General features: G+C 43.9%; 5 protein-coding genes across 9 annotated transcripts; 2 read left to right on the top strand and 3 right to left on the bottom strand.

Annotated features, from left to right (window-relative positions):
- Positions 1–1,043: 1,043 nt before the first annotated feature.
- On the bottom strand, positions 1,044–2,787 carry LOC115760663. Its single transcript, XM_030702130.1, has 6 exons — positions 2,589–2,787; positions 2,416–2,499; positions 2,270–2,357; positions 2,007–2,216; positions 1,325–1,497; positions 1,044–1,272 (listed from the first exon to the last, which is right to left on the bottom strand). The coding sequence occupies exons 1-6, from the start codon at positions 2,785–2,787 to the stop codon at positions 1,121–1,123; spliced, it is 906 nt and encodes a 301-aa protein (XP_030557990.1). The 3' UTR covers positions 1,044–1,120.
- Positions 2,788–3,647: 860 nt separating this feature from the next.
- Positions 3,648–7,124, top strand: LOC115760564 (FAS-associated factor 1). Of its 2 annotated transcripts, XM_030701971.1 has the most exons (14): positions 3,650–3,771; positions 4,030–4,098; positions 4,192–4,378; positions 4,439–4,579; positions 4,647–4,836; positions 4,901–5,111; positions 5,188–5,273; positions 5,341–5,462; positions 5,525–5,670; positions 5,727–5,881; positions 5,952–6,100; positions 6,170–6,444; positions 6,505–6,624; positions 6,681–7,121. In XM_030701971.1, exons 1-14 carry the CDS (start codon positions 3,727–3,729, stop codon positions 6,840–6,842), a joined length of 2,058 nt encoding a protein of 685 aa, XP_030557831.1. In that variant the 5' UTR covers positions 3,650–3,726; the 3' UTR covers positions 6,843–7,121. The 2 variants fall into 2 exon arrangements, with proteins under 2 accessions (XP_030557830.1, XP_030557831.1); XM_030701970.1 differs by having other exon boundaries at positions 3,648–3,771; positions 4,192–4,579; positions 6,681–7,124.
- A 65-nt stretch (positions 7,125–7,189) lies between these two features.
- LOC115760565 (putative ferric-chelate reductase 1 homolog) lies at positions 7,190–16,754 on the bottom strand. 4 transcript variants are annotated; one of them, XM_030701974.1, is made up of 8 exons: positions 16,658–16,754; positions 9,576–10,028; positions 9,089–9,432; positions 8,881–9,032; positions 8,193–8,814; positions 8,024–8,136; positions 7,648–7,803; positions 7,190–7,589 (listed from the first exon to the last, which is right to left on the bottom strand). In XM_030701974.1, exons 2-8 carry the CDS (start codon positions 10,016–10,018, stop codon positions 7,476–7,478), a joined length of 1,944 nt encoding a protein of 647 aa, XP_030557834.1. In that variant the 5' UTR covers positions 10,019–10,028; positions 16,658–16,754; the 3' UTR covers positions 7,190–7,475. The 4 variants fall into 4 exon arrangements, with proteins under 4 accessions (XP_030557834.1, XP_030557835.1, XP_030557833.1 ...); XM_030701975.1 differs by lacking the exon at positions 16,658–16,754 and adding an exon at positions 16,557–16,613; XM_030701973.1 differs by lacking the exon at positions 16,658–16,754 and having other exon boundaries at positions 7,192–7,589; positions 7,648–7,776; positions 9,576–10,732.
- A 154-nt stretch (positions 16,755–16,908) lies between these two features.
- Positions 16,909–17,879, top strand: LOC115760755 (ER membrane protein complex subunit 7 homolog). Its single transcript, XM_030702233.1, has 3 exons — positions 16,909–17,467; positions 17,530–17,658; positions 17,718–17,879. Exons 1-3 carry the CDS (start codon positions 16,991–16,993, stop codon positions 17,835–17,837), a joined length of 726 nt encoding a protein of 241 aa, XP_030558093.1. The 5' UTR covers positions 16,909–16,990; the 3' UTR covers positions 17,838–17,879.
- LOC115760754 (exosome complex exonuclease RRP42) lies at positions 17,869–19,132 on the bottom strand. Its single transcript, XM_030702232.1, has 5 exons — positions 18,996–19,132; positions 18,749–18,945; positions 18,529–18,694; positions 18,186–18,474; positions 17,869–18,127 (listed from the first exon to the last, which is right to left on the bottom strand). Exons 1-5 carry the CDS (start codon positions 19,050–19,052, stop codon positions 17,946–17,948), a joined length of 891 nt encoding a protein of 296 aa, XP_030558092.1. The 5' UTR covers positions 19,053–19,132; the 3' UTR covers positions 17,869–17,945.
- Positions 19,133–19,182: the final 50 nt, after the last annotated feature.

The following is a 19,182-nucleotide window of genomic DNA, read 5'->3' as shown; positions in this document are numbered from 1 at the left end:
AGGGCAATAGGCGGCAGCGACAGCTGATCAGGTTGCAAGTGTTGTTGTTGTTGTTGTAATTGGGGTGTGGATGACCGAAAGTGACAGAAGAATTGAAAACAAAACACAAATGTGGGCGGTGTGGTGGGTTGGGGGAGGTGACACTCAGCTCCTGTGGGCAGTGTAACTGAGACTTGACCATGTGCATAAGCTGTTATTGTTGCAGTTGTTGTTGTTGTTGCTGTTGTTGTTGCTATTGTTGTTGTTGCTGCACTGACAGTCAACTTTGCTAATGACCGGGCCCATTCATGGCCCTCGACAATGCGCTGTTAAGTCCTTTGCCTTTGCCAGCGGCTTTTGCCTGGCCAAAGGGGCAAGCCCCTGACATGCCAGTGTATAAGTGTGTGTGTGTGTGTGAGTGCTTTGCGTCTTTTGTGCAAGGCTTAGTTGGGTGCAACAACAACAACTTCCACCCACTCGTCAGTTGCAGCAAATGAGGCATTAATATCCCAGGCACCAAGTCGCCGTCCCCGTCTCCGTCTCCTCCTCCTGCTCCGTCTCCGCCTGCTTGCAGCTCCTGGCTGGCTTCCATGTTATTTTTTTTCTTACATTTTATTTTGTTCGAGCATGTCAGGGCAAATATTAGTATTCCACTTCAATGCGAGCATTTTGTAATGGAAAGTGTTGTCGCCGTCGTCGTCGTCGTCGTGCTCCTCCTGCGTCCTGCGTGGCATCCATCAAGCAGCCAGCCAGGCGCAACTAATGTGTCACATAACAAATGGCGTCTGTTGCGCGCCGCCACCTGACAAGCCCCTTAACCCCACTCCAACACACACACACACACACACACACAGGCATCTTCTCACGCAGTTCAATAACAAAGTATTAACTGCCTTGTCTTGCCACTCGTCATCAGGCAATAAAGCCGCACTTTATTCAGTTATAAAGCAGTTATTAGAAAGCGGAAACAACAGGCAAAGCAGCAGGAGGAGAAGGAGGAGGAGGAAGAGGCGGAGCAGCAGGAGGAGGAGCAGCTGCAGCAGCAGCAGCAAGAACAACAGGAGGAACAGGAACAGGAGCAGCAGCAGCAGCAGGAGCAGCATCAGCAGGAGCAGGAGCACCGGCAACAGTTAGCATCAATTTAATGCAGCATCAGCAACGCGTTAATATAGAACACCAGCGAGAGGTCCTTGATGTGCTGCTCCTTGGTCTCATTTACGTGCCAGCTGTCGATTTCCATCACATTCCGCCAGTTGAGGAACTCATTATATCCAGCCAGTCCACAGATGGTAGCTGCCATACATCATAATAGTTATATCTGGGAAAATTGTGGATCTTGGCATACCTTGCTCCAGATACAGATCCTGGTACTTGCCCAGACCCAAGGCCAGGCTGCGTATCGCATTCTGTTCGCTGAGTATCTCGTCGCAGTGCATCTTAATCAGCTCCTCGTACAGCTGCGGGGGACTCAAACGGGGCGCACATCTGTGATGCTGCAGCATGTAGAGCAGCAGGACCCTGCAGAGATGGTAATTCCATTAAGATTGAGTCTCAATATGTATACAGTAAAGATTCTAATAATGGACAGCTGGTTATGGTGAGCATACCATATGAGATTTTGAGGATCGGAACATGTTTTTTATTTTTGATTTTAGTTTAGTTCTTGAACTGCTTTTCAACGAATACTTATCATATATTTACCAATTGCACCTCTTTAAACCCGGTTTTAGGCCAAGCTAAGCCGCTTTTAAACATATGAAAGTGCTTTTATTTAAAAGGTGCTTAAAAAAGGTGGCTAAAACTTGGGAATTTAAGCTTTTTAACTATTTCGAAACCAGCTTCAATCAATACTATTCACATATATGAAACCCAAAACTGTCTAAAACCCCTTTTTAAAGCCAGACTCGACGTCTGTAAAAATATGTTAATAAACGTATTTAAACCAGCTTTAAGCGCAAACTAATTTATTATATTATGTATATCATATTATATTATTATATTTGAGCAGAGCGTATCTGGGTACTTACTGATGGGTGCGCTGATAGCCATAGGCAGATGCCTCGCTGGTCAGTATGTCCAGGCAGTCCAGGCTGAGCTTGCAATCGCTGGCATCCAGAGTAACTATGTCGCGCATGCAGAGATCCGATTGTGTGGCATTTGGCACGCCCTTCTCAACCAGACTCTCATAGTTCAGCGCCAGTTGCTCATACTCGGCATTGGCATGGAGTGAGCCGTATCTATAAGAAAGATGAGCCTAAGTAGGCATTTTTCAGGGTTTAAACGGACGTACTTCAAGCTGGGCGGCAGGAGCAGCACATTGCGCTGAAATGCACTCCGGAGTACTGCAAAAGTGAGCATATGGGCGGATATGGAGTTTACTTAAATGGCAAATCTTACTCAGCTGCTGCAGTTCGCTTATTTCCGCCTGGTTTTTACAGCTCAGCAGCTGTTCCATGCGGTGCAGCAGATGATAGTAAAGTTGTCTCTCGTAGCGTGTGGGCGTGGCATAGCGCAGTTTCTCTGTGCATGATGTGGCATAAATCGAGATTAATTGTTATTTATGGCACATAAAGTATCTATCTATTTATCACACAGCTCATTAGGCTCACGTTTTATCAGGAATTCGGCCAGCAGCAATGCGAACTTGGCGCTCGCATTGAGTTCCAAGCCGCAGGATAATTCATTCAGCAAACCGTAAATGCGTTGCGGCAATTGCTGCACGGATCTGTCTGTCGATTCGGCCACTTGCAACTGGTTCAGAGCGACACAAATTGCGGCAAGTGTTACAATTTTCAAACAGTTCAACATGTTGCATGGAGCGCCAGTTTGGTTCTATGCCTGGCCCGGCTGCTGGCCGCAACGAAATCACATCGCCTTCGTGTTCTTTGATTTCACTCTTTTATGAAGATTAATTGGATGACATTTGTTCTGTGTGCGGGGCGCGTGTGGGCGGTGACGGAGGGGGGGTGCGGGCATGTGGGCGTTTCACGCGTGTTGGGGATATCGAGTGCGTTAGAGGGCGGTCTCGCTGGTGCGCAATATTAAGTTACGCATATTAATCACAATTTAAAACTGAATACATTATATTGATTAAGGAAGGGTTTTGCCAACGAAAATAAAACTCGGCTGAGATAAGCATATTGTTTGTTTAACAATGCAGCATTCACTACGTAGGGCAGAAGTTAGACTATATACACAATGCACACGTTATTTTGCCCTAAAAGTTTAGGTTTTCCAATAAATCTTTTAACAGCTCCTCGCTGGCATTTCGAATTGTGCGCCAAAACTATCGCCCTTGTCTTATCGAAAATCGTTAAGTGCAACAACATTTTATCGATAACTTGGTTCCATCACCACACTGTTAATGACTAGTACGCAGCTCAGCTGTGCACTAACATACTAGAAATATGCAATTGCTTCTACTTTGGCTAACTGCCTAGCCATATATGTTAACAAAACTTTTATTTAAGCAGCATGCTTTAATATATATATATGAAAAAAATGAATAATAATTCAACTTTTAGTCGTTAAAGTACTGTGTAATGCGCCCAAGCCGATAACAGATTTTGCTACCGTCTTGGCAAGCTGTTCTTGTGACCAGCGTACCAGCCAAAAGTTAACAGGCTCATAGATGTGTTAACATTGCGTTAACAGGCGAATGTTTTTTACATCAGACTGTCTTTTGTCTTTTCTTTGTGAAAATTAGTAGTACTTTAGTTTAATTCGAAATACTAATTAAATACACTAATGTCGGACAACCAGGACAAAGAAGAAACATTGGCCAGTTTCCAGGTAAGAAACGCTGCATCGAAATCCCGCTAGACGCTGCAAACTTCTGTTATTATTTGTGGCCCAAACGAGTGCTGAGTGCGCACATTTTCAATGCGTATGTTGTGTGTGTGTGTGTGTATGAGCGTGCGAGTGCGAGTGTGTGTGTGGGTGTGCGAGTATGCGGGGTGTGTGTGCGTGCGTGTGTGTGTGGGTGTCTGCGTCTTGGAATTGCAATCATTTTGAATGCAAACAAAACTCAATTGAAATTCAATGTCACAGATGATAACTGGAATAGAGGATGTTGGCGAGGCCTTCTCCCACCTGGAGGCATCCAATTGGGATCTTGTGGTAAGTGCGTCATTCCCTATTATACAAATGCGTATATTTTATTGCGTTGTTCTTATTGTTGTTGTTGTTGTTGTTCTTGTCTGTTGCATGCAGGAGGCACTCAGCCGTGTCATGCCACACGACGATGAGCCGTTGGCCAATCCCATACATACACCAGAGCCGCCAGCACCGGATCCAGTGGCAGTCGCATCGGCGCCATCAAATCCAAATTCCAATGGCTTTAGGCCTTTCAACTTTGACGAGCTGCCAGGTCCCTCGCAGGGTGCACGCATGTTTCCAAGTAAGTTCCGCTTCTCTCCTGGCTCCCAAATGGATCTATATATTCATCTATCTACTGTAGCCTCACAATTGCTGGCCCAGCTGACGTCGAGCATCAACTTGGATCCCTCCAGGCAGAATAATAACCAAAACATCTTAACATTCAACATACACTTTAACCAACAGCTCTATCAAATTCGCATGCAGCCAAATGCAACTATAGGTGAGTTCATTCGAGTACCCCGAGAATATATGTATACTGATTCTCCACTTCTCCTTCACCATTGCAGAACAATTGAAACGCAAGATCTTTGATGTGACAAATGTACCGCAATGCCGCCAGGCCCTACGCGGCTGGCCGCCGTCCAAAGCCAGCGATGCACAAATACCAGAGACGCAGCTATGCACTTTAGATTTGGCGCCCGAAAGCGAGCTGATACTCGTTGATCTAACCGATGATGGTTTCATGGATACCGAACAGTAAGCCGGCTCCCAGCTGCAGTCATTCCAGCACACAATTAAACTATTTGTTTCACGATAACAGGGATGAGGTAACACAGCGTTTGGACAAGGTATTCAAAATCCATATTGTGGAGGAGGGCGGACCAGAGGCACGCAGGCTTACACTCAATTTTCCCGGACGCACAACCATCCAAGAACTGAAAACGAATGTTTACTACATTACCAGTATACCAGTTAGGCATCAGGAATGGTCCGGCTGGCCCAGCGGTTGTGATAACGACACCAATTTGGCGGTTAGTCTTTTGTCTTGATGTTCCCTGCCTAGACTTATTTTTAAATTATTGATTATATTTCTGCCCCCCCCCGCAGCAATCGGGCATCGAGCAAACGCACGATTTTGTGATTCGCAACATTGCGGAGCGAACATCTAACAATTCCAATTTGCTGGCCAACACGTTAGTGCATATAATTATAGAAATTTGTTTAATCGTATGTTAATCTTGTCATTGTTTCTCTGTTCAGTGAAGTCGTGACCCTCGACAGCGAGAGCTCAGCGGATGAGTTTGAGGATGCCACAGATTTTAATAACTCGGAGTACATATTCTCAGATTCGCCGCCCGTACAGCCGCTCAACAGGCATTTGAGTAAGCTTCAATCTAAACCAATCACAGCTATCCGAGCTAATCTCTCGCTCTCCATTTTGCAGTACCGAATAACACGAACGATGAGACGAGTGGCTCCACACAATTTGTGGATAACTATATACAACGTTTTGGTGAGCCACATCCGGACTTTTATGTGGGCAGCTTAGAGAGCGCCTTGCGGCTGGCCTGTCACAAGCCCGCCAAGGAGGTAGGCCAAAGCATAGCAGTTGCTCGAATTCAGTTCAAATTGATTTTGTATTTTAGCGCAAATTGTTGGCCATCTATTTGCACCATGGCGAGAGCATACTCACAAATGTATTCTGTGATCATCTCATGAAGGACGAGGCCATCATACAGACATTCAGAGAGAATTTCGTTCTCTATGGCTGGGACATGACGTACGAGAGCAACAAGGACATGTAGGCACACCTATTTAAACACAAGCTTTAAGCACATCATATTTTACGGAAATTATTCTCTGTTCTGCAGGTTCCTCTCCTCGCTGACGGCCTGCATCAACAGCAACGCCTCTTTAACGGCCAGAAATATAAAACTTGACAAGCTACCCGCCATTATGCTAGTTGGCAAAAGCCGTCTCATGGGCCGCCAAACATGCGAGGTCTTATCTGTGATTCATGGTAAGTTGGCCGGACTCCAAATTGTTCCTTTTTTGAGATATCAATACCTATATAATTAACGGCTTTCAGGCAACATTGGTCTGGTTGATCTGCAGTCGCGTCTGATTGAGACAACGGTGATGTATGAGGAGCAGCTGCAGGGTGAGATACGTGAGGAGAACGAGCGCGCTGCGCGCGATCAGGTCAAAGCTGAGCAGGACATGGCCTACGAGGAGACGCTACAGGCGGACATGGCCAAAGAGGCAGCGAAACGTCAAAAGGAGGCAGCCCAGGCAGCCGAACGTAAACGCATTGAATCCGAGCGGGCCGAAGAAGATGCTAGACGCGAGTCCATCAGATTAGTGGTAAGCTATATACCAGATATCATATACTGATATATGCTAATCATATTAACTGTCTTACAGGCTAGTCAAGCGTTACCTAAGGAGCCTGCCGAGCATGAAGCAAACATTTCCAAAATACGCGTACGCAAGCCAACTGGCGATTTTTTGGAGCGTCGATTTTTCACGCGAGACACACTCCAGGTGCGTGCGAATTTCCAGTTATATATAAGATATAATTTGATCATATTTCTCCGCAGGATTTGTTAAACTTTGTTACCGCGAGCGGTTTTCTTATCGATGAGTACAAGATTATTAGCAGTTGGCCGCGACGCGATCTGACGGCCATCAATGCTGGCCAAACGCTCGAAACGCTCAAACTGTATCCGCAGGAGACGGTCATATTGGAGGAGCGATTTTGATTTTGATTATGATTATGATACTAATTTCTGATTCTGTTCGTTTTCTCAGTTTTTAAGCGTTTCGTTTACATATTGGGTTTAAGTTCTCTGCATTAATAAGTGAAAAAATTTAGTCTTGTATTTTTTATGTTAATTTTTAAATAGTCGAAACAACAACAACAACAAAAACATCTACAAAATTGAGAAAAAACGAACTCTAAGCTTAGAATCATCTAGGAGCTGCAAATTAAGAACAAAAAGTTTTTTACCAACATAAAATATATTAAACAAAAAACAAAAAGAAATCAAAGCAGCTGCAAATATATGTTGCCCCCGATCCCCCCACCCCCTAGCCCCTGCCCTACCCTCCCCTCGCACAGAACATCTCTCTCTCTGAATAGCGTTAGCGTTAGATAAGCATTGAAGGAACGCATTTAAGTTGGCTTGTTTTACATTATCAATAATAAATTATATAACATGTACTGAAACGTTACACTTTTTTGCGCTTAATTCACACATAACAACATAAAACGGAAACGAGTTACATTAAAAAATTAAAAAAAATAATAAGCATCGAAAACAATTGAGCACAAAATTGTTAAAAGTTGCAGCCGTGTAAAGAGATTGTTAAAGGTTGTCCTAAGCTTAGTTGGCCTACTCGAACAGCTTCTCGATGGGCGCCAGCACCACGAGCAGAATGAGCACCACAACGAACAGCACTAGGACGACGCTATAGATGCCCAGCAGACCCTTGCGCAGGCCGCCATACTGCAAACAGAATAGGAGTTAAAATGAATTCTCTATGGGATTAGGTGGGAGTACTCACCGGTGCATCCATTTTGCGCTCCATGCTCATGCCGTTGCGCATCGCGTGCTGATGATGATGCGTCATGTCGCCCATCTGGAACGTGTTGATGCGCTGGCTCTGCTGGCGGTCCGAGGCGATGCCCGATATCTGCCAATGATTAACGCACAAATAGATCTACAAATTAACGGACGTAGCCACTAGCTCAACGGGGGCGATGCATGCGATGAGTGAATTAGTATCAAAATGAATGATGGCATTTAAGGACAATATCTATAAACACAGGCAATGCGAGGGACAAAACGCTAGACTCTAGAGATATACAGCACTTGGGGACACATGTGATATAAGGGACAGATCCCACGCCCACACACGCACACGTAACCCCTGCACTTACGGAAAAGATGAGATGGACGAGCACATGAAAGACCACAAATCCAACCAGTATCCAGTCCATCCACTCGGGCAGCTCCGCCTTTGGCAGCTTCACAGAGAAGAAAATGGCAACAACTGCAAAGGAATTCAATTATGACCAAGTTAAGAAGATCCGCTGCTCCTGAACTTACTGGCTAGGATGTGCGCCAGATTGCCGCCCAGCCAATGGCCCCAGTTGAAGTAGGGACGCTTCTTGTCATTCGGACCGGGACGGAAGAGCGCTCCGATGGGCTGCAGAAAGCAGAGTATGACCGTAATCAAGCCCGTTATGGAATGGGCATGCCAGACGGCGCGCTTGAGCTCCACCCAGATGAGTATGTAGGCGACCACGGTTAGCGTCCAGGTGGTGACCATGAGCATGCGATGCCAGGCGAACCACTGATCCTTGCCGCAGGTTTGGCTGCCCACCCAGGTTTGTTTGAAGTAGCGCGCAAAGATGATGCCCAGCGATGTGGTGCCTATCCAGGCGGCGATCATGAAGGCACCGTGCAGGCGCACCAGCAGCTGGCTGGAGCCGCCCACATCCTGTACGACGGCCAAATTGATGGGATTGCCCGAAGGCAGGCGGCCAATATCGTGATAGCCAACGCTGTTCTCCTTCAGGCTGCTGCCCGAGGCGACGAGCATATGGTAGACGCCGTTCTTCAGATCAAAGCTGCGTCCCTGCACCACAGTGATTGGATCGCGCTGCACCTTGCAATAGATGACGCCATCCACCAGCGAGGCGTTCAACAGACGCGCCGAGTTTTGTGGCTGCAAAGGGGGAAAAGTGGGCAATTAACCAGCCCGAATCCTCACCAGAAACGCAACTGCACTTACCACATTGGCCCTGAAGGCGCTAAAGGGACTGGCCGAGGTGTAGGAGGAGTAGAGATTCACGCGTCCATTTTCGGGCACACATTCCGTGGTCAGATCCTCGCCCATCTTGGCATCGTCCGACAGACCAAAGGCCACGTACGCGGCATTGGTGCCTATTTAGGGATAAGTTACATTAACGAGCTCTGTCGGAGATTAGGTATTTGCTTACCCTTGCCTGATTGCAGCTCAAACTCATAGATGTCGCCGCGCACGGTGACCGCCGAGACGGAGGTGCAGGATTTGCTGGCAACGCAGCCATCGGGAAAGCCAAAACAGTTCTTGCTCTGACCGCAGCCATCGTAGAAGCTATCCTCCGCGACGGCCACCACATTGGGCGCCACATAGCTGGGTGGCACATAGGGCGTGCGCGTGCTCGGATAGTTCACATTGAAGTTGTTGGGCGGACTGGCCGTGGGCAGTGGCGCAGCCGCCGACAGATCACGACGCACCACCTGGACGGGATTGGAGGGCACGCCCACCCAGAATTGATTGTACGACTGAGCAACTGTGGCGCTGCAAGGAAAAGAGGACGAAGGATTAGAGAGAATACATATGGGAAGTTAATAATTAATGTGGATCAGAAGAGAGTTTCTCCAAGTGGAAGGCTCATCAATCCAGTCGTCAGTTTTGTTGAGCTGGAGATGCGTGACACTTACTTGAAGACCACCTGGCCCAGGAAGTCCACCGGCGACTGCCAGTCGAGGCTGACCTGCGGCTTGGGGCCCGCATTGCTGTGCGTGGCCGAATTGTTGACGGAGTTCTCACAGTTCATTAGCTTGACGGTGCCGTCGCGCGACGGACTAAACTGGCCGACAATCTGATAGGGCGGATTGCGATTGCGCGCCTGAATCATGAAGCCGCCGAAGCTGAGGCCTGCGGGCGCACCTGTGACATCGACGCGCAGCGTCTGGCCCTGGCCAATGACCGAGCTGGACGTCTCAATGCCAAAGGGCGAGACACTGTTCTCGGGCAGCACCGTGCCGCCGGCATGGAACGGCAGCATGGTGTCGCACACCGTTTCCGGTGCACCTTGAGGCAAAGAGCGCACCGAGCCGCAGCTGAGCAGCGCGGCCAACGACAGCAGCGACAGCAATGACATCTTCGAGCACCTGTCGAATAGAGTTGAGACCATCATTAGATCTCCCACGAACCGTGTCCCCGATTCCAGCGACAGTCTCCACGCGACTGTCTTATGTCAGCCCCGCGCCAGACACTTTAATTACCATGCCGAATCATAATTGCACTCGTCGATGCGTGTGCTTATCGTAGCGTGTACTCAGGCCCCCCCCAAAAAAAAGAGAACATACAATATATGTATATAAATACATATGGTACATAGGTGAACATCGTATCATGATGTGATGATAAGGCGGCGCATGCAGATCGCCCTCTGCGATAGAATCCGACTAGAGCCAAGTACACACTACACATTACATTAAATACATTCCACTTAGGATACCCTTTATGAAGGGTACTATAACTATGTCATGAAGTGTGCAAAGTAGAAGAGGGTATTCTTCAAATATTCAATAATAAGAATCTTATTATTATCGATCTACTATATAATATATAGGAATAATCGGCTATAAAGCTCTCTCCTACCCTAACATGTCTTAAAAAAAACTCATTAAATCTAACCATATAATTCTATTCTAATACAAGCATTACTCAGTCATACAAGAGTATTCAATTTTCGGCCAGTCGCAGATCTTCGTGTTGTTTTTGTGCCAATGTTATGCATCGTTGCGTATACGTAATATTTCGTCTTAGTAGCCGCGATAAGGGGCAAAGTAATTAGCTTACAACGCCATCAATTAACCAATTCATTTATTAGCTAATTACAACTATTATTAATATTTATATTAATATTAATATTAATATTATTGCTTTTATGATTTGTCGCAAAACGTGAGCTCGCAATTCCTGGCGCTCATGACTCAGAACGTGACTTTTCCCCGTCGTGACTAAGTTCTGGTTTATGCTTAAAACCATCTTGCAAAGTCGTAAACGGCAATTGGCCATGAAGTCCATTTAATTGCCAGCTATAGTGTCACAAACAGATGGCAAAACATACAACCATAAAAAGCTAAATGCACAAATGTATATATCTATAATGTATGAGGCACAATTTGTTCAAATTAATCAAACCTAAAGCTGAGCTTAACATTTATGTTCTTAGTAAAGTATTATGGTTTTTTTTTTCAATTTGTAGTGCCAATTATCGTATTTATAAATAACAAAACTGGGTTTAAGTGAACAAATATATCAGATATCAAGCTTAAAGAGGCTAGATGTAGCCATTAAAAAGCTAAAGCTTCTCTCGAAATGGCGCAGCCAACTTAACATGCACCTTTTTGGTGTTGCCAGATCGCTTTAATTTTAAATATATTGAAATAAATTTTAAATGTTGCAAAAAATTAATAAAGAAATTACAATTTTTGGGCCAAACGTTGAGCTCGACTATTGCTCGTCGAATCGAAAAACTATACTAATCTTTTTCTATGACTTATCATTCGAGAATTAGTGCCTACTGGAAAAAAATTAATGACATGAGCGTGTTTAAGCTTTAGTTTTTTGTTGGTGTCTGTCAGTGTTATCAAACCGATAGAAACAGTATCATAATTTGCGGCCAGTTCTGCCTGTCAAATTCCAGAAGATAGATTAACTTCATGCTAATTATTAAAAGCAGCAAACGACAAAATCAAAATAGTTTTATTATTAGCATGTTATCTAATTTGCCAGACTAGATTTTATCAGGCAGTTTATCTACCTAGATAAATCAGGGTACTGCAAGTGTTGCCACCAGGCAATATTTTACACATATGGCACCGCACAAAGTCAATTTGTGCTCCAATTTATGTCCCAGGTCAGGAAATTATATGCAATATGCTGGCGATTTCATGACCATTCGAATGTGCGATGTCAAAAGAGATCGTACATTTCACAGCATAAACGCGAAAGATAGATAGAGAGGCAAGTCTCCGAGCGTATTATGTGAATGGGTCTTGTGGTTTTTACCCAATGATGATTGTATCAGGTTTACAACGCCATGATCGGGCCGCAGAGCATGAGCTAAGCATGCTAATTAAGCGCCTACTCATCGCGCCTGGTGACGTGCTCGCACATCTGGCAATGAGAGGGAGGCAGAGAGGGAGGTAGGGATGGGGGCTTTGTGGCAGAGAAGGGGGGCAAACTGGGCACAATCAACGGCTGTATCTGAAGAATGCGAATTGAACTTGAATTTAAAGCAAATCGCATGCGCTTAACCTTGACGCCGTGTGTGTAAGGTGTTCGAGTATTATACATATATACATATATATAATAACAACTTTTCTTAAAAAATGTTACTTTTGTCTTTATTCGACAAATGTTAATTGAAATGCACGAATTAAAGCGCAAATCCGACACACTCATTGTTTAACGCCCATTTAAAGTACCTCAAAAAATACAAAAATCCAAATACAAAAAAAATAAAACCCGTATCCAAGTCGAGTTCGAGCTGGGCGCCCCACAATGGGCGTTCACATTGAACTTTGGCTAAACCTTGAAAGTAAAGGCATTTTTATGCTTATGTGTCGATTAATCGTGCGTCTGATTTATCTAATATATAAATACAAAAACACAATCCAACCATAATCACACACACATTCACACATTCACTTTTGAGCTTGTGGGGCGGCCCTTGGAGCTGTGGGCCGTGCCCGTCTGGTATTTGGGGCCTGGACTTTCAGTTAAGGTCGCAAAGTGAAAACTACACAAATTTCACTTAACATCAAAAATAATTTATAACTATTTGGCATACAATTCTTGGCACAAATGTGTGTGTGTGCATGTGCGTGTGTGTGTGTGTCTTGTGTCTGGGCATTGGCCCCAAAAGAGTCCATGACGGAATTCAGCTTTTTGTTTTAAACGTGAGACCAAACTGATTAACAGTTTGCAACTTGCAACAACAACAAAATAAGTGCAAGTGCATTATAACAGCTTGCCCGACTAGCAGATACCCTGTCGTGACATATATTCGGGCTGTTTATACATAAAATACATCTATAATTCCAACCTGAGCCCCATTCCATTTGTGTATACCAAATATCAAGATTGTAGCTCACAATTTTATTATTTTTCGATATCGAAAATTAAAATATGCTTTCTATCTCTCTTTCACTCTCTCTCTGTCTCTCTTTCTCTTTTTCTCCCTATGTCTCTCTCCCTCTCTCTCTCTCTCTCTGACTTTCTATCTCTCTCTCTCTCTCTCTTTGACTTTTTATCTCTCTCTCCCACTCTTTGACTTTCTATCTCTCTCTCTTTCTGTCATTCCTTCTATCTATATATTCATATACCTATATCTATACCTGTATCTATCTATTCATATACCTATATCTATATTTCCTCTCTCTCTCTCTCTCTCTCTCTCTCTCTCTCTCTCTCTCTCTCTCTCTCTCTCTCTCTCTCTCTGTCTCTCTATCTCTCTCTCTATCTCTCTTTTTCTATATATACCTATATATCTATCTCTCTGCCTCTCCCTCAAACTCTTTTGCCTCCTTCTGCCCGCATAACTGTCATATACCCTTTATAAACGGCTACAGGGTATCCACTCGAAACACAATGGCACATTATGTGGGCTTATTATACACTTGACTCTATGCGTGTCTCGTTATGTGTCGTTATAGGGGCTGCAAGTGGTGTCTATGGCTGATACAAAATGACAGGCCCATGCCCTTGTTAAAGCCAGTTTGACGCCAATCACAATTTCGTAGTTGTGCACTGACCTGAGTACTCATAAGGTAAATACATATAGATTTACCTGCGTATATATATATAAATACATAGATATATATATATTGAGATATACTAGCTTTAGCTTGGAGTTGAGTTCGGTTGACATCTGAGCTCTAATTGGTTACAAAAACATTTGCAATTCGTTGGCTTTTGTCAAAGTGTCTGTCAATTTTGCGAAAGGAAATGTTTAACATTTTGTTATTTGAGGTTATGTACACGACTTTTAACGGTCTTTTTTTATAACATTTTGAGTCATATTTATCTTGGACTCAAAAACATATTGTTTTTTGATCGCAACACGATAAGTTTTCCACCAAAAAGGAAATGTTGCCACCATTTTAATGACTTCTGGCGCTTCGTTATCATCTGGTCGGGGCGCATGTTTGGATTGTTGTCTTTCGCCTTCGGTAGCTCTGGCAACGTGTGTACTTAAGTTATTCTTCAATCAATTTGTTTGTACGCCCAAATGCCCATCTAAATGTGTAGGTTTCTGACCCCTATTTAGGGGGGGGGGGGGGGGGGGGGGGGGGTTTGGCGGGCTGGCCATGTCCGGTAAATGTTGGTCATTGACGCAATCTTGGCTTGGACATCGCGTGCCACAACTTACAATTGGGTTAAAGCTAAAAATTTATGTGCTTTTTCTATAGTACATAGCTGCGCCGAGGGTCGATTTTGGCCGTGGACAAACCTAATGAAGGCAACTGGGCAGGACATAAATGATTTATCGCCTATATATACGGACAAATCATTGTTTATAATAATGACTCGATAACATTCGGGCCAACAACTATTGCATTTAGTTTAATCATTTTATTAGCACAACATGAAAATCCAAATGTGATGTGTTGGTCGAAAATGCGTGAAATAGAAAACTAATAAACGATAAGGTTTACTAATTTTAGATTACGCCTAAATTGGAGTCAAAGTCTCACTTGGGATATTTCATTACATGATTGAAAAAGAAGCTAACTTTGGAGTACCGAGGAGTGCATGCCCTTTAAATGTGCCGTATATTATAATAATAATAATATATTCTTGCTAAAAAGTTGGTTTCTATAAGATATATCTAGAGTTCCGGGCCTAAATTGAAGGCAAACTCTGCTTTGGGTATTCATTACATGAAATAATACCGAAGAGTATATGCCCTTAAAATATGCCTTATATTTCTGCACTTATAGGTCAGATAATAATAATATTAATATTTCATTCCTATATTAGATAAATATTCAAGCTCGTAATGCGTTAGTTTCTATAAGATATCTATAGAGTTCCAAGCCGAACCTTTTCATTATACATATACTGCCTGAGGCAAGGAGAAGGAGAGCATGTTTTTAGCCAAGAGACTTTTTTGAATTGTTCTACACTACATAAAAACATATGCGACTTGCTTGGGGCGAGCGTAGAAAGCCATTAAAAAGGTTTTATGGGCTAGTTCTTTGCACTCGTTACTCACCGTAAAAGGCCTCAAACTGAAAGTGGATTGATAAAAATTTCATATATGTAGCTTACTCGTTTAAACTGCGCCGTGCGTGTGGCTTTGGGCCAAACTGGGCTGTAAACCTAACAGGTGCGCAATCTTGTATATAAAAACTATGTATGTCAGCACGTGCCTGCAAAACTGGAAATATCGCTAATAATTGTTGGAAGTCTTTGGAATTGCAGCAAGATGACGTCACACATTCGCATTGCAGGCAGAACGCAAGTGTTTAATTAAACAATTAGACAGCAGAGTCTTAACATTTATGCACTGTGCGTATGTGTGTGTTTGTGTGTGTGTGTGTTCAATTTGATTTGTTAAGCACACGGGCAACTTGTAAGGTTTGTAAATAGAAAGCGACTTTGATTTATCAGCAATTTAGGAATTGTGTAAAGTAACAACAACAATTAACGCAGCGACAACAGCAAGTGTTGTGGAGTGCGTTGTTTGTGTGTTGGGGAGTGTGCCAATTGCTAATGGAAAGCGTCACGTTCGCATCCACTCCCCGCTTCCCATTGCAGATAAACACGTTTGCCTTCTGCCAGCGCACACGCCCTCTCAATGGCATTTTTATTGCGTTGTCTAGCTTTTTGTCTTATGCTTTTAGTGCATTGCAGTTCGTTTTTATTGTTACGCCTTGTTTACATCATCGGCAAAGAAAACTAAGAAACAGCGCATGCGCGACACTTGACATCACTTTACAGAAGCAGCAGCTCGCGTCTGTTTTTTTTACTGCTGTATTGTTCGCATACGTGAATACATGTACATAGACACATAAAAAGTTGTTTCATTAATTATTTGCCATTGTATTAGAATGCATTGCGTTTGGGTTTTGCCATTGAAAAGTGCTGAGAAAAATATATGCGACAACTGCCGGCGCTAGAGCTTTGTTGTTGCGTTGTTGAACACTCATGCACTTGCACGCACACACACATACACACAGCATCATTGTCTGGCATAACTGGAAACCGGTTTCCAGTACAGCTTTACCGTAGTCACAATAACAACAACAACAACAACAACAACAACAGCAACCTGCGACATAGTAGTAGAAACATAAAAACAACTCAGCTTTGTTGTTGCCATCTCATATATACATATATACATTCTCATTGTTGTTGTTTGTCTTTTTCGCGCAAGTCTCACACTCTACGCCAACTGCGACTTTGGAATTTTAGTTTTTTTTTTAACGAACTGAATCGCAGGTTTGTCTTCTAAACTTGAAACAAGTTATCGGTTTATAGCACAAATACCACAATTATTGCTTTGCTTTGGGTGCGGCTTGAAGCTATTTTTTTTTTTTTCAAGTTTAATTTCACTTTCAAATGCATTGCAGCACACATATTAGCATATTGCATGTATGCTCTGAAACCAAAACACAAACCTATTGGCCAGTAACCTTTTTACTTGACTTTTGTTATGTGGAACACGCGGCGGGCATCAATTTTTGCTGCAAAACTTGTTTTGCAAATAATGAACACTAACCTATGTATTATTTCTGTTAAAATGTTTCAATTAAATAAAATCGACTGCTGTTTATGGCTTTTGTATTTGTTTTCGTATACTTCGCGCACAAGACAGCGCGCCTCGAATTCAAATCTGCAACTGACAACTTAATGCTCCAATTGGGCAGGCGCATGCTGTGTGTGACAGAGGTGAAAAATGCTTGTGGTGAATTGCGACTGCACCATTCCCGCCTGCTATCGATAAATGTGTGCCAGTGCTTATCGATAAGCGATGACGAGAAACATCTGATGTGTTTTTTTCTGCACCAATAAAATTTTTCACTTAGCGCTGGCTCAAAATAGTAATAGAAAAATGTGCTATAAGTTATTAATTATAGCAGCACTCGTCGCCCTGAGTAGTTGCGAAGTGGTCATCGGTCAAGAGGACGTCGTGGACGAGGTTTCCGGCCACTACACAATCGAGGGCAAAGTGTATGCTCCCGAAGTGGGCCCCGGAGCGAGTCAGGGTCATGCGGTTACCCTGCCAAGCGGCAACAACAAATGGCAAGTAGATCTGTCTATAAGCATTAACAATGGCGAGTACAAGGGATTTGTGCGCGAGGATGGACAATTCATAATCAGCGGAGTGCCCTCCGGCAGCTATGTGCTAGACATCTATCATCCGGACATATTCTACGAGCCCGTGCGCGTTGAAATCAATCCCAAAGGCAAGTTCCGGGCACGCAAAGTAAACTACATGCAGCCGGCACAGGTGGTACAAGTGCCCTACCCACTCAGGATGAAGCCGCTTATGCGATTCAAGTACTTCCAGACCCGCGAGCAATGGAAGGTTTGTGCACCCAAAAAGGTTACATGTATTTGCCAGTCTAACGCCTTCATTTATCCTTATAGATAACCGACTTCCTGTTCAGCCCAATGGTGCTAATGATGGCCCTGCCCCTGCTACTTATGCTGGTGTTACCTAAAATGATCAACGATCCGGAGACAAAGAAGGAAATTGAGAACATTCAATTTCCCAAGGTAACAGCATCTATTCAACTATAAACAGGTGATACTTATGTATTAATATTGCTCCACAGATGACAAACGATATGCCAGAGATCAGTGAAATGCTGACCTCGTTCCTGGCAGGTAAGCAGCCCGAACCGAAGGAGAAGAAACCAATTGCCGCTAGCAAACAAACAAAAAAACGCAATTAACAATTGTGCCGTAAATTAATTTGATAAAGCCCTAAGCTAATAGAGAAAACAATTTCAATGTATAGTCAAATGTCAGTAAATTAAATAAACTTTCATAATAATTCACTTTTATTTAAGAAATCCCACTGTCTTGGGCCGCTTAGGCCCCACTCGCCCCTCCTCCGACTTAAGCATCTTGACGAGCAAGCTGTTCAGTTGCTCGCCAATGGAGAGGCCAAGCTGTATGCTGTTTAGCATGGTATCCCTGTGCATGGAGCCGCCACCGGTCATGTGTGTGCCAGAAAGATAAGCTGGAAGTAAAGCTATGTCAAGTAGGAATTATCTCTTAATTATAGCTTTCGAATGTACCTTCATTGTCACGCATGGACACGGATACAACCATGCTGACTGTGCTGCAGACTTCCTCCTCAGCTGTGGGATCCACAAGGCAATAATCACCAATCTTGCATACGGTCACAAGCAGGGGCACTGCATCGATGCCTATGCGCGTGCAGTCGTAAGGATTGTCAGATATAATTAAATCCGTGACACCTGCGTCCAGCAATGTTGCAGTTACGCGCGGCAGCTTTGTGTTGTAGAGCGCCGCCTTGGCTGCCAGGGAAACAGCATCGTACAGATTGCCACCGCATTCCAGGATCTGAGGAGTAGATTAATTAAGTAACGAATTACTATAATACAAAAAACCTCTTACCAATATATCTATGTAAAGTTTCCAACATTGCTGTCCTGGTATGAGGCACAAGGTGCGATAGTCGAAGGCAAATGGGGACTCGTAGGCATTTTGCAGTGAAAGTATCAGTTCCTGTGCCAAATCTGAGCCGCCGCGACCCTCAAATTCTGGAGTGGCATTCGCCGAGCTGTGACAGAAGGTTTAATAGCCAATTTTTAATATTTACTAAGGCTCTATTTACCAATCCACAAAGAATTCCAACTTGCCAAATTGAGGCGTTAACGGATTGGGCACATCAATTTCAGTTTTGACGCCCACCAAAATATCCGTATTCGCTAAACGTAGTCGTGCCGACCCACTAGCATTACTGACCAGGCCCGTTTCCAGTTCCATTGGCCGGTAATCGCGGCGCGAACGACCATCACAGCGGAAATCCTCCTAAAAGCGCATATTACAAACATTTCTGAAGCTAATATATTGAAACACACCTCAACGCCATGCAGAATAAAAGTTTTCTCTGCCTCGCTAAGCGCAACGTATGCCATTTTCTTCCAATAAATAGGCAAAAATGTTTTTAAAGCAGAATCAAAACAAATTTAACATGTGGATGGGCGATAACGATAGCGATATATCGCATTTGAAATATATCGCATTTGCATGCCTGCAATAGCATTT

Source organism: Drosophila novamexicana, unplaced genomic scaffold (assembly GCF_003285875.2).
Source record: "Drosophila novamexicana strain 15010-1031.04,08,12 unplaced genomic scaffold, DnovRS2.1 tig00000462-arrow-pilon, whole genome shotgun sequence".
NCBI lineage: Eukaryota > Metazoa > Arthropoda > Insecta > Diptera > Drosophilidae > Drosophila > Drosophila novamexicana.
This window is presented reverse-complemented; position numbering and strand designations above follow the sequence as displayed.

Bases quoted from the DNA above. Each gene is read 5' to 3' on its own strand.
- LOC115760663 (XM_030702130.1), bottom strand. From the start codon at position 2,787: ATGTTGAACTGTTTGAAAATTGTAACACTTGCCGCAATTTGTGTCGCT. The intron at 2,500-2,588 runs GTGAGCCTAATG...CATCATGCACAG, and splicing joins GGCCGAATTCCTGATAAAAC to AGAAACTGCGCTATGCCACG. The intron at 1,498-2,006 runs GTAAGTACCCAG...CCATCTCTGCAG, and splicing joins GGCTATCAGCGCACCCATCA to GGTCCTGCTGCTCTACATGC.
- LOC115760755 (XM_030702233.1), top strand. From the start codon at position 16,991: ATGTGCTATAAGTTATTAATTATAGCAGCACTCGTCGCCCTGAGTAGT. The intron at 17,468-17,529 runs GTTTGTGCACCC...TTATCCTTATAG, and splicing joins AGACCCGCGAGCAATGGAAG to ATAACCGACTTCCTGTTCAG. The intron at 17,659-17,717 runs GTAACAGCATCT...ATTGCTCCACAG, and splicing joins AGAACATTCAATTTCCCAAG to ATGACAAACGATATGCCAGA.
- LOC115760754 (XM_030702232.1), bottom strand. From the start codon at position 19,052: ATGGCATACGTTGCGCTTAGCGAGGCAGAGAAAACTTTTATTCTGCAT. The intron at 18,946-18,995 runs GTGTGTTTCAAT...ATGCGCTTTTAG, and splicing joins TTATTCTGCATGGCGTTGAG to GAGGATTTCCGCTGTGATGG. The intron at 18,475-18,528 runs GTAAGAGGTTTT...TCTACTCCTCAG, and splicing joins AACTTTACATAGATATATTG to ATCCTGGAATGCGGTGGCAA.
- LOC115760565 (XM_030701972.1), bottom strand. From the start codon at position 10,054: ATGATGGTCTCAACTCTATTCGACAGGTGCTCGAAGATGTCATTGCTG. The intron at 9,033-9,088 runs GTAAGCAAATAC...ATCCCTAAATAG, and splicing joins TGAGCTGCAATCAGGCAAGG to GCACCAATGCCGCGTACGTG. The intron at 7,590-7,647 runs GTGAGTACTCCC...TTCTGTTTGCAG, and splicing joins AGCGCAAAATGGATGCACCG to TATGGCGGCCTGCGCAAGGG.
- LOC115760564 (XM_030701970.1), top strand. From the start codon at position 3,727: ATGTCGGACAACCAGGACAAAGAAGAAACATTGGCCAGTTTCCAG. The intron at 3,772-4,029 runs GTAAGAAACGCT...TCAATGTCACAG, and splicing joins AAACATTGGCCAGTTTCCAG to ATGATAACTGGAATAGAGGA. The intron at 6,445-6,504 runs GTAAGCTATATA...ACTGTCTTACAG, and splicing joins GCGAGTCCATCAGATTAGTG to GCTAGTCAAGCGTTACCTAA.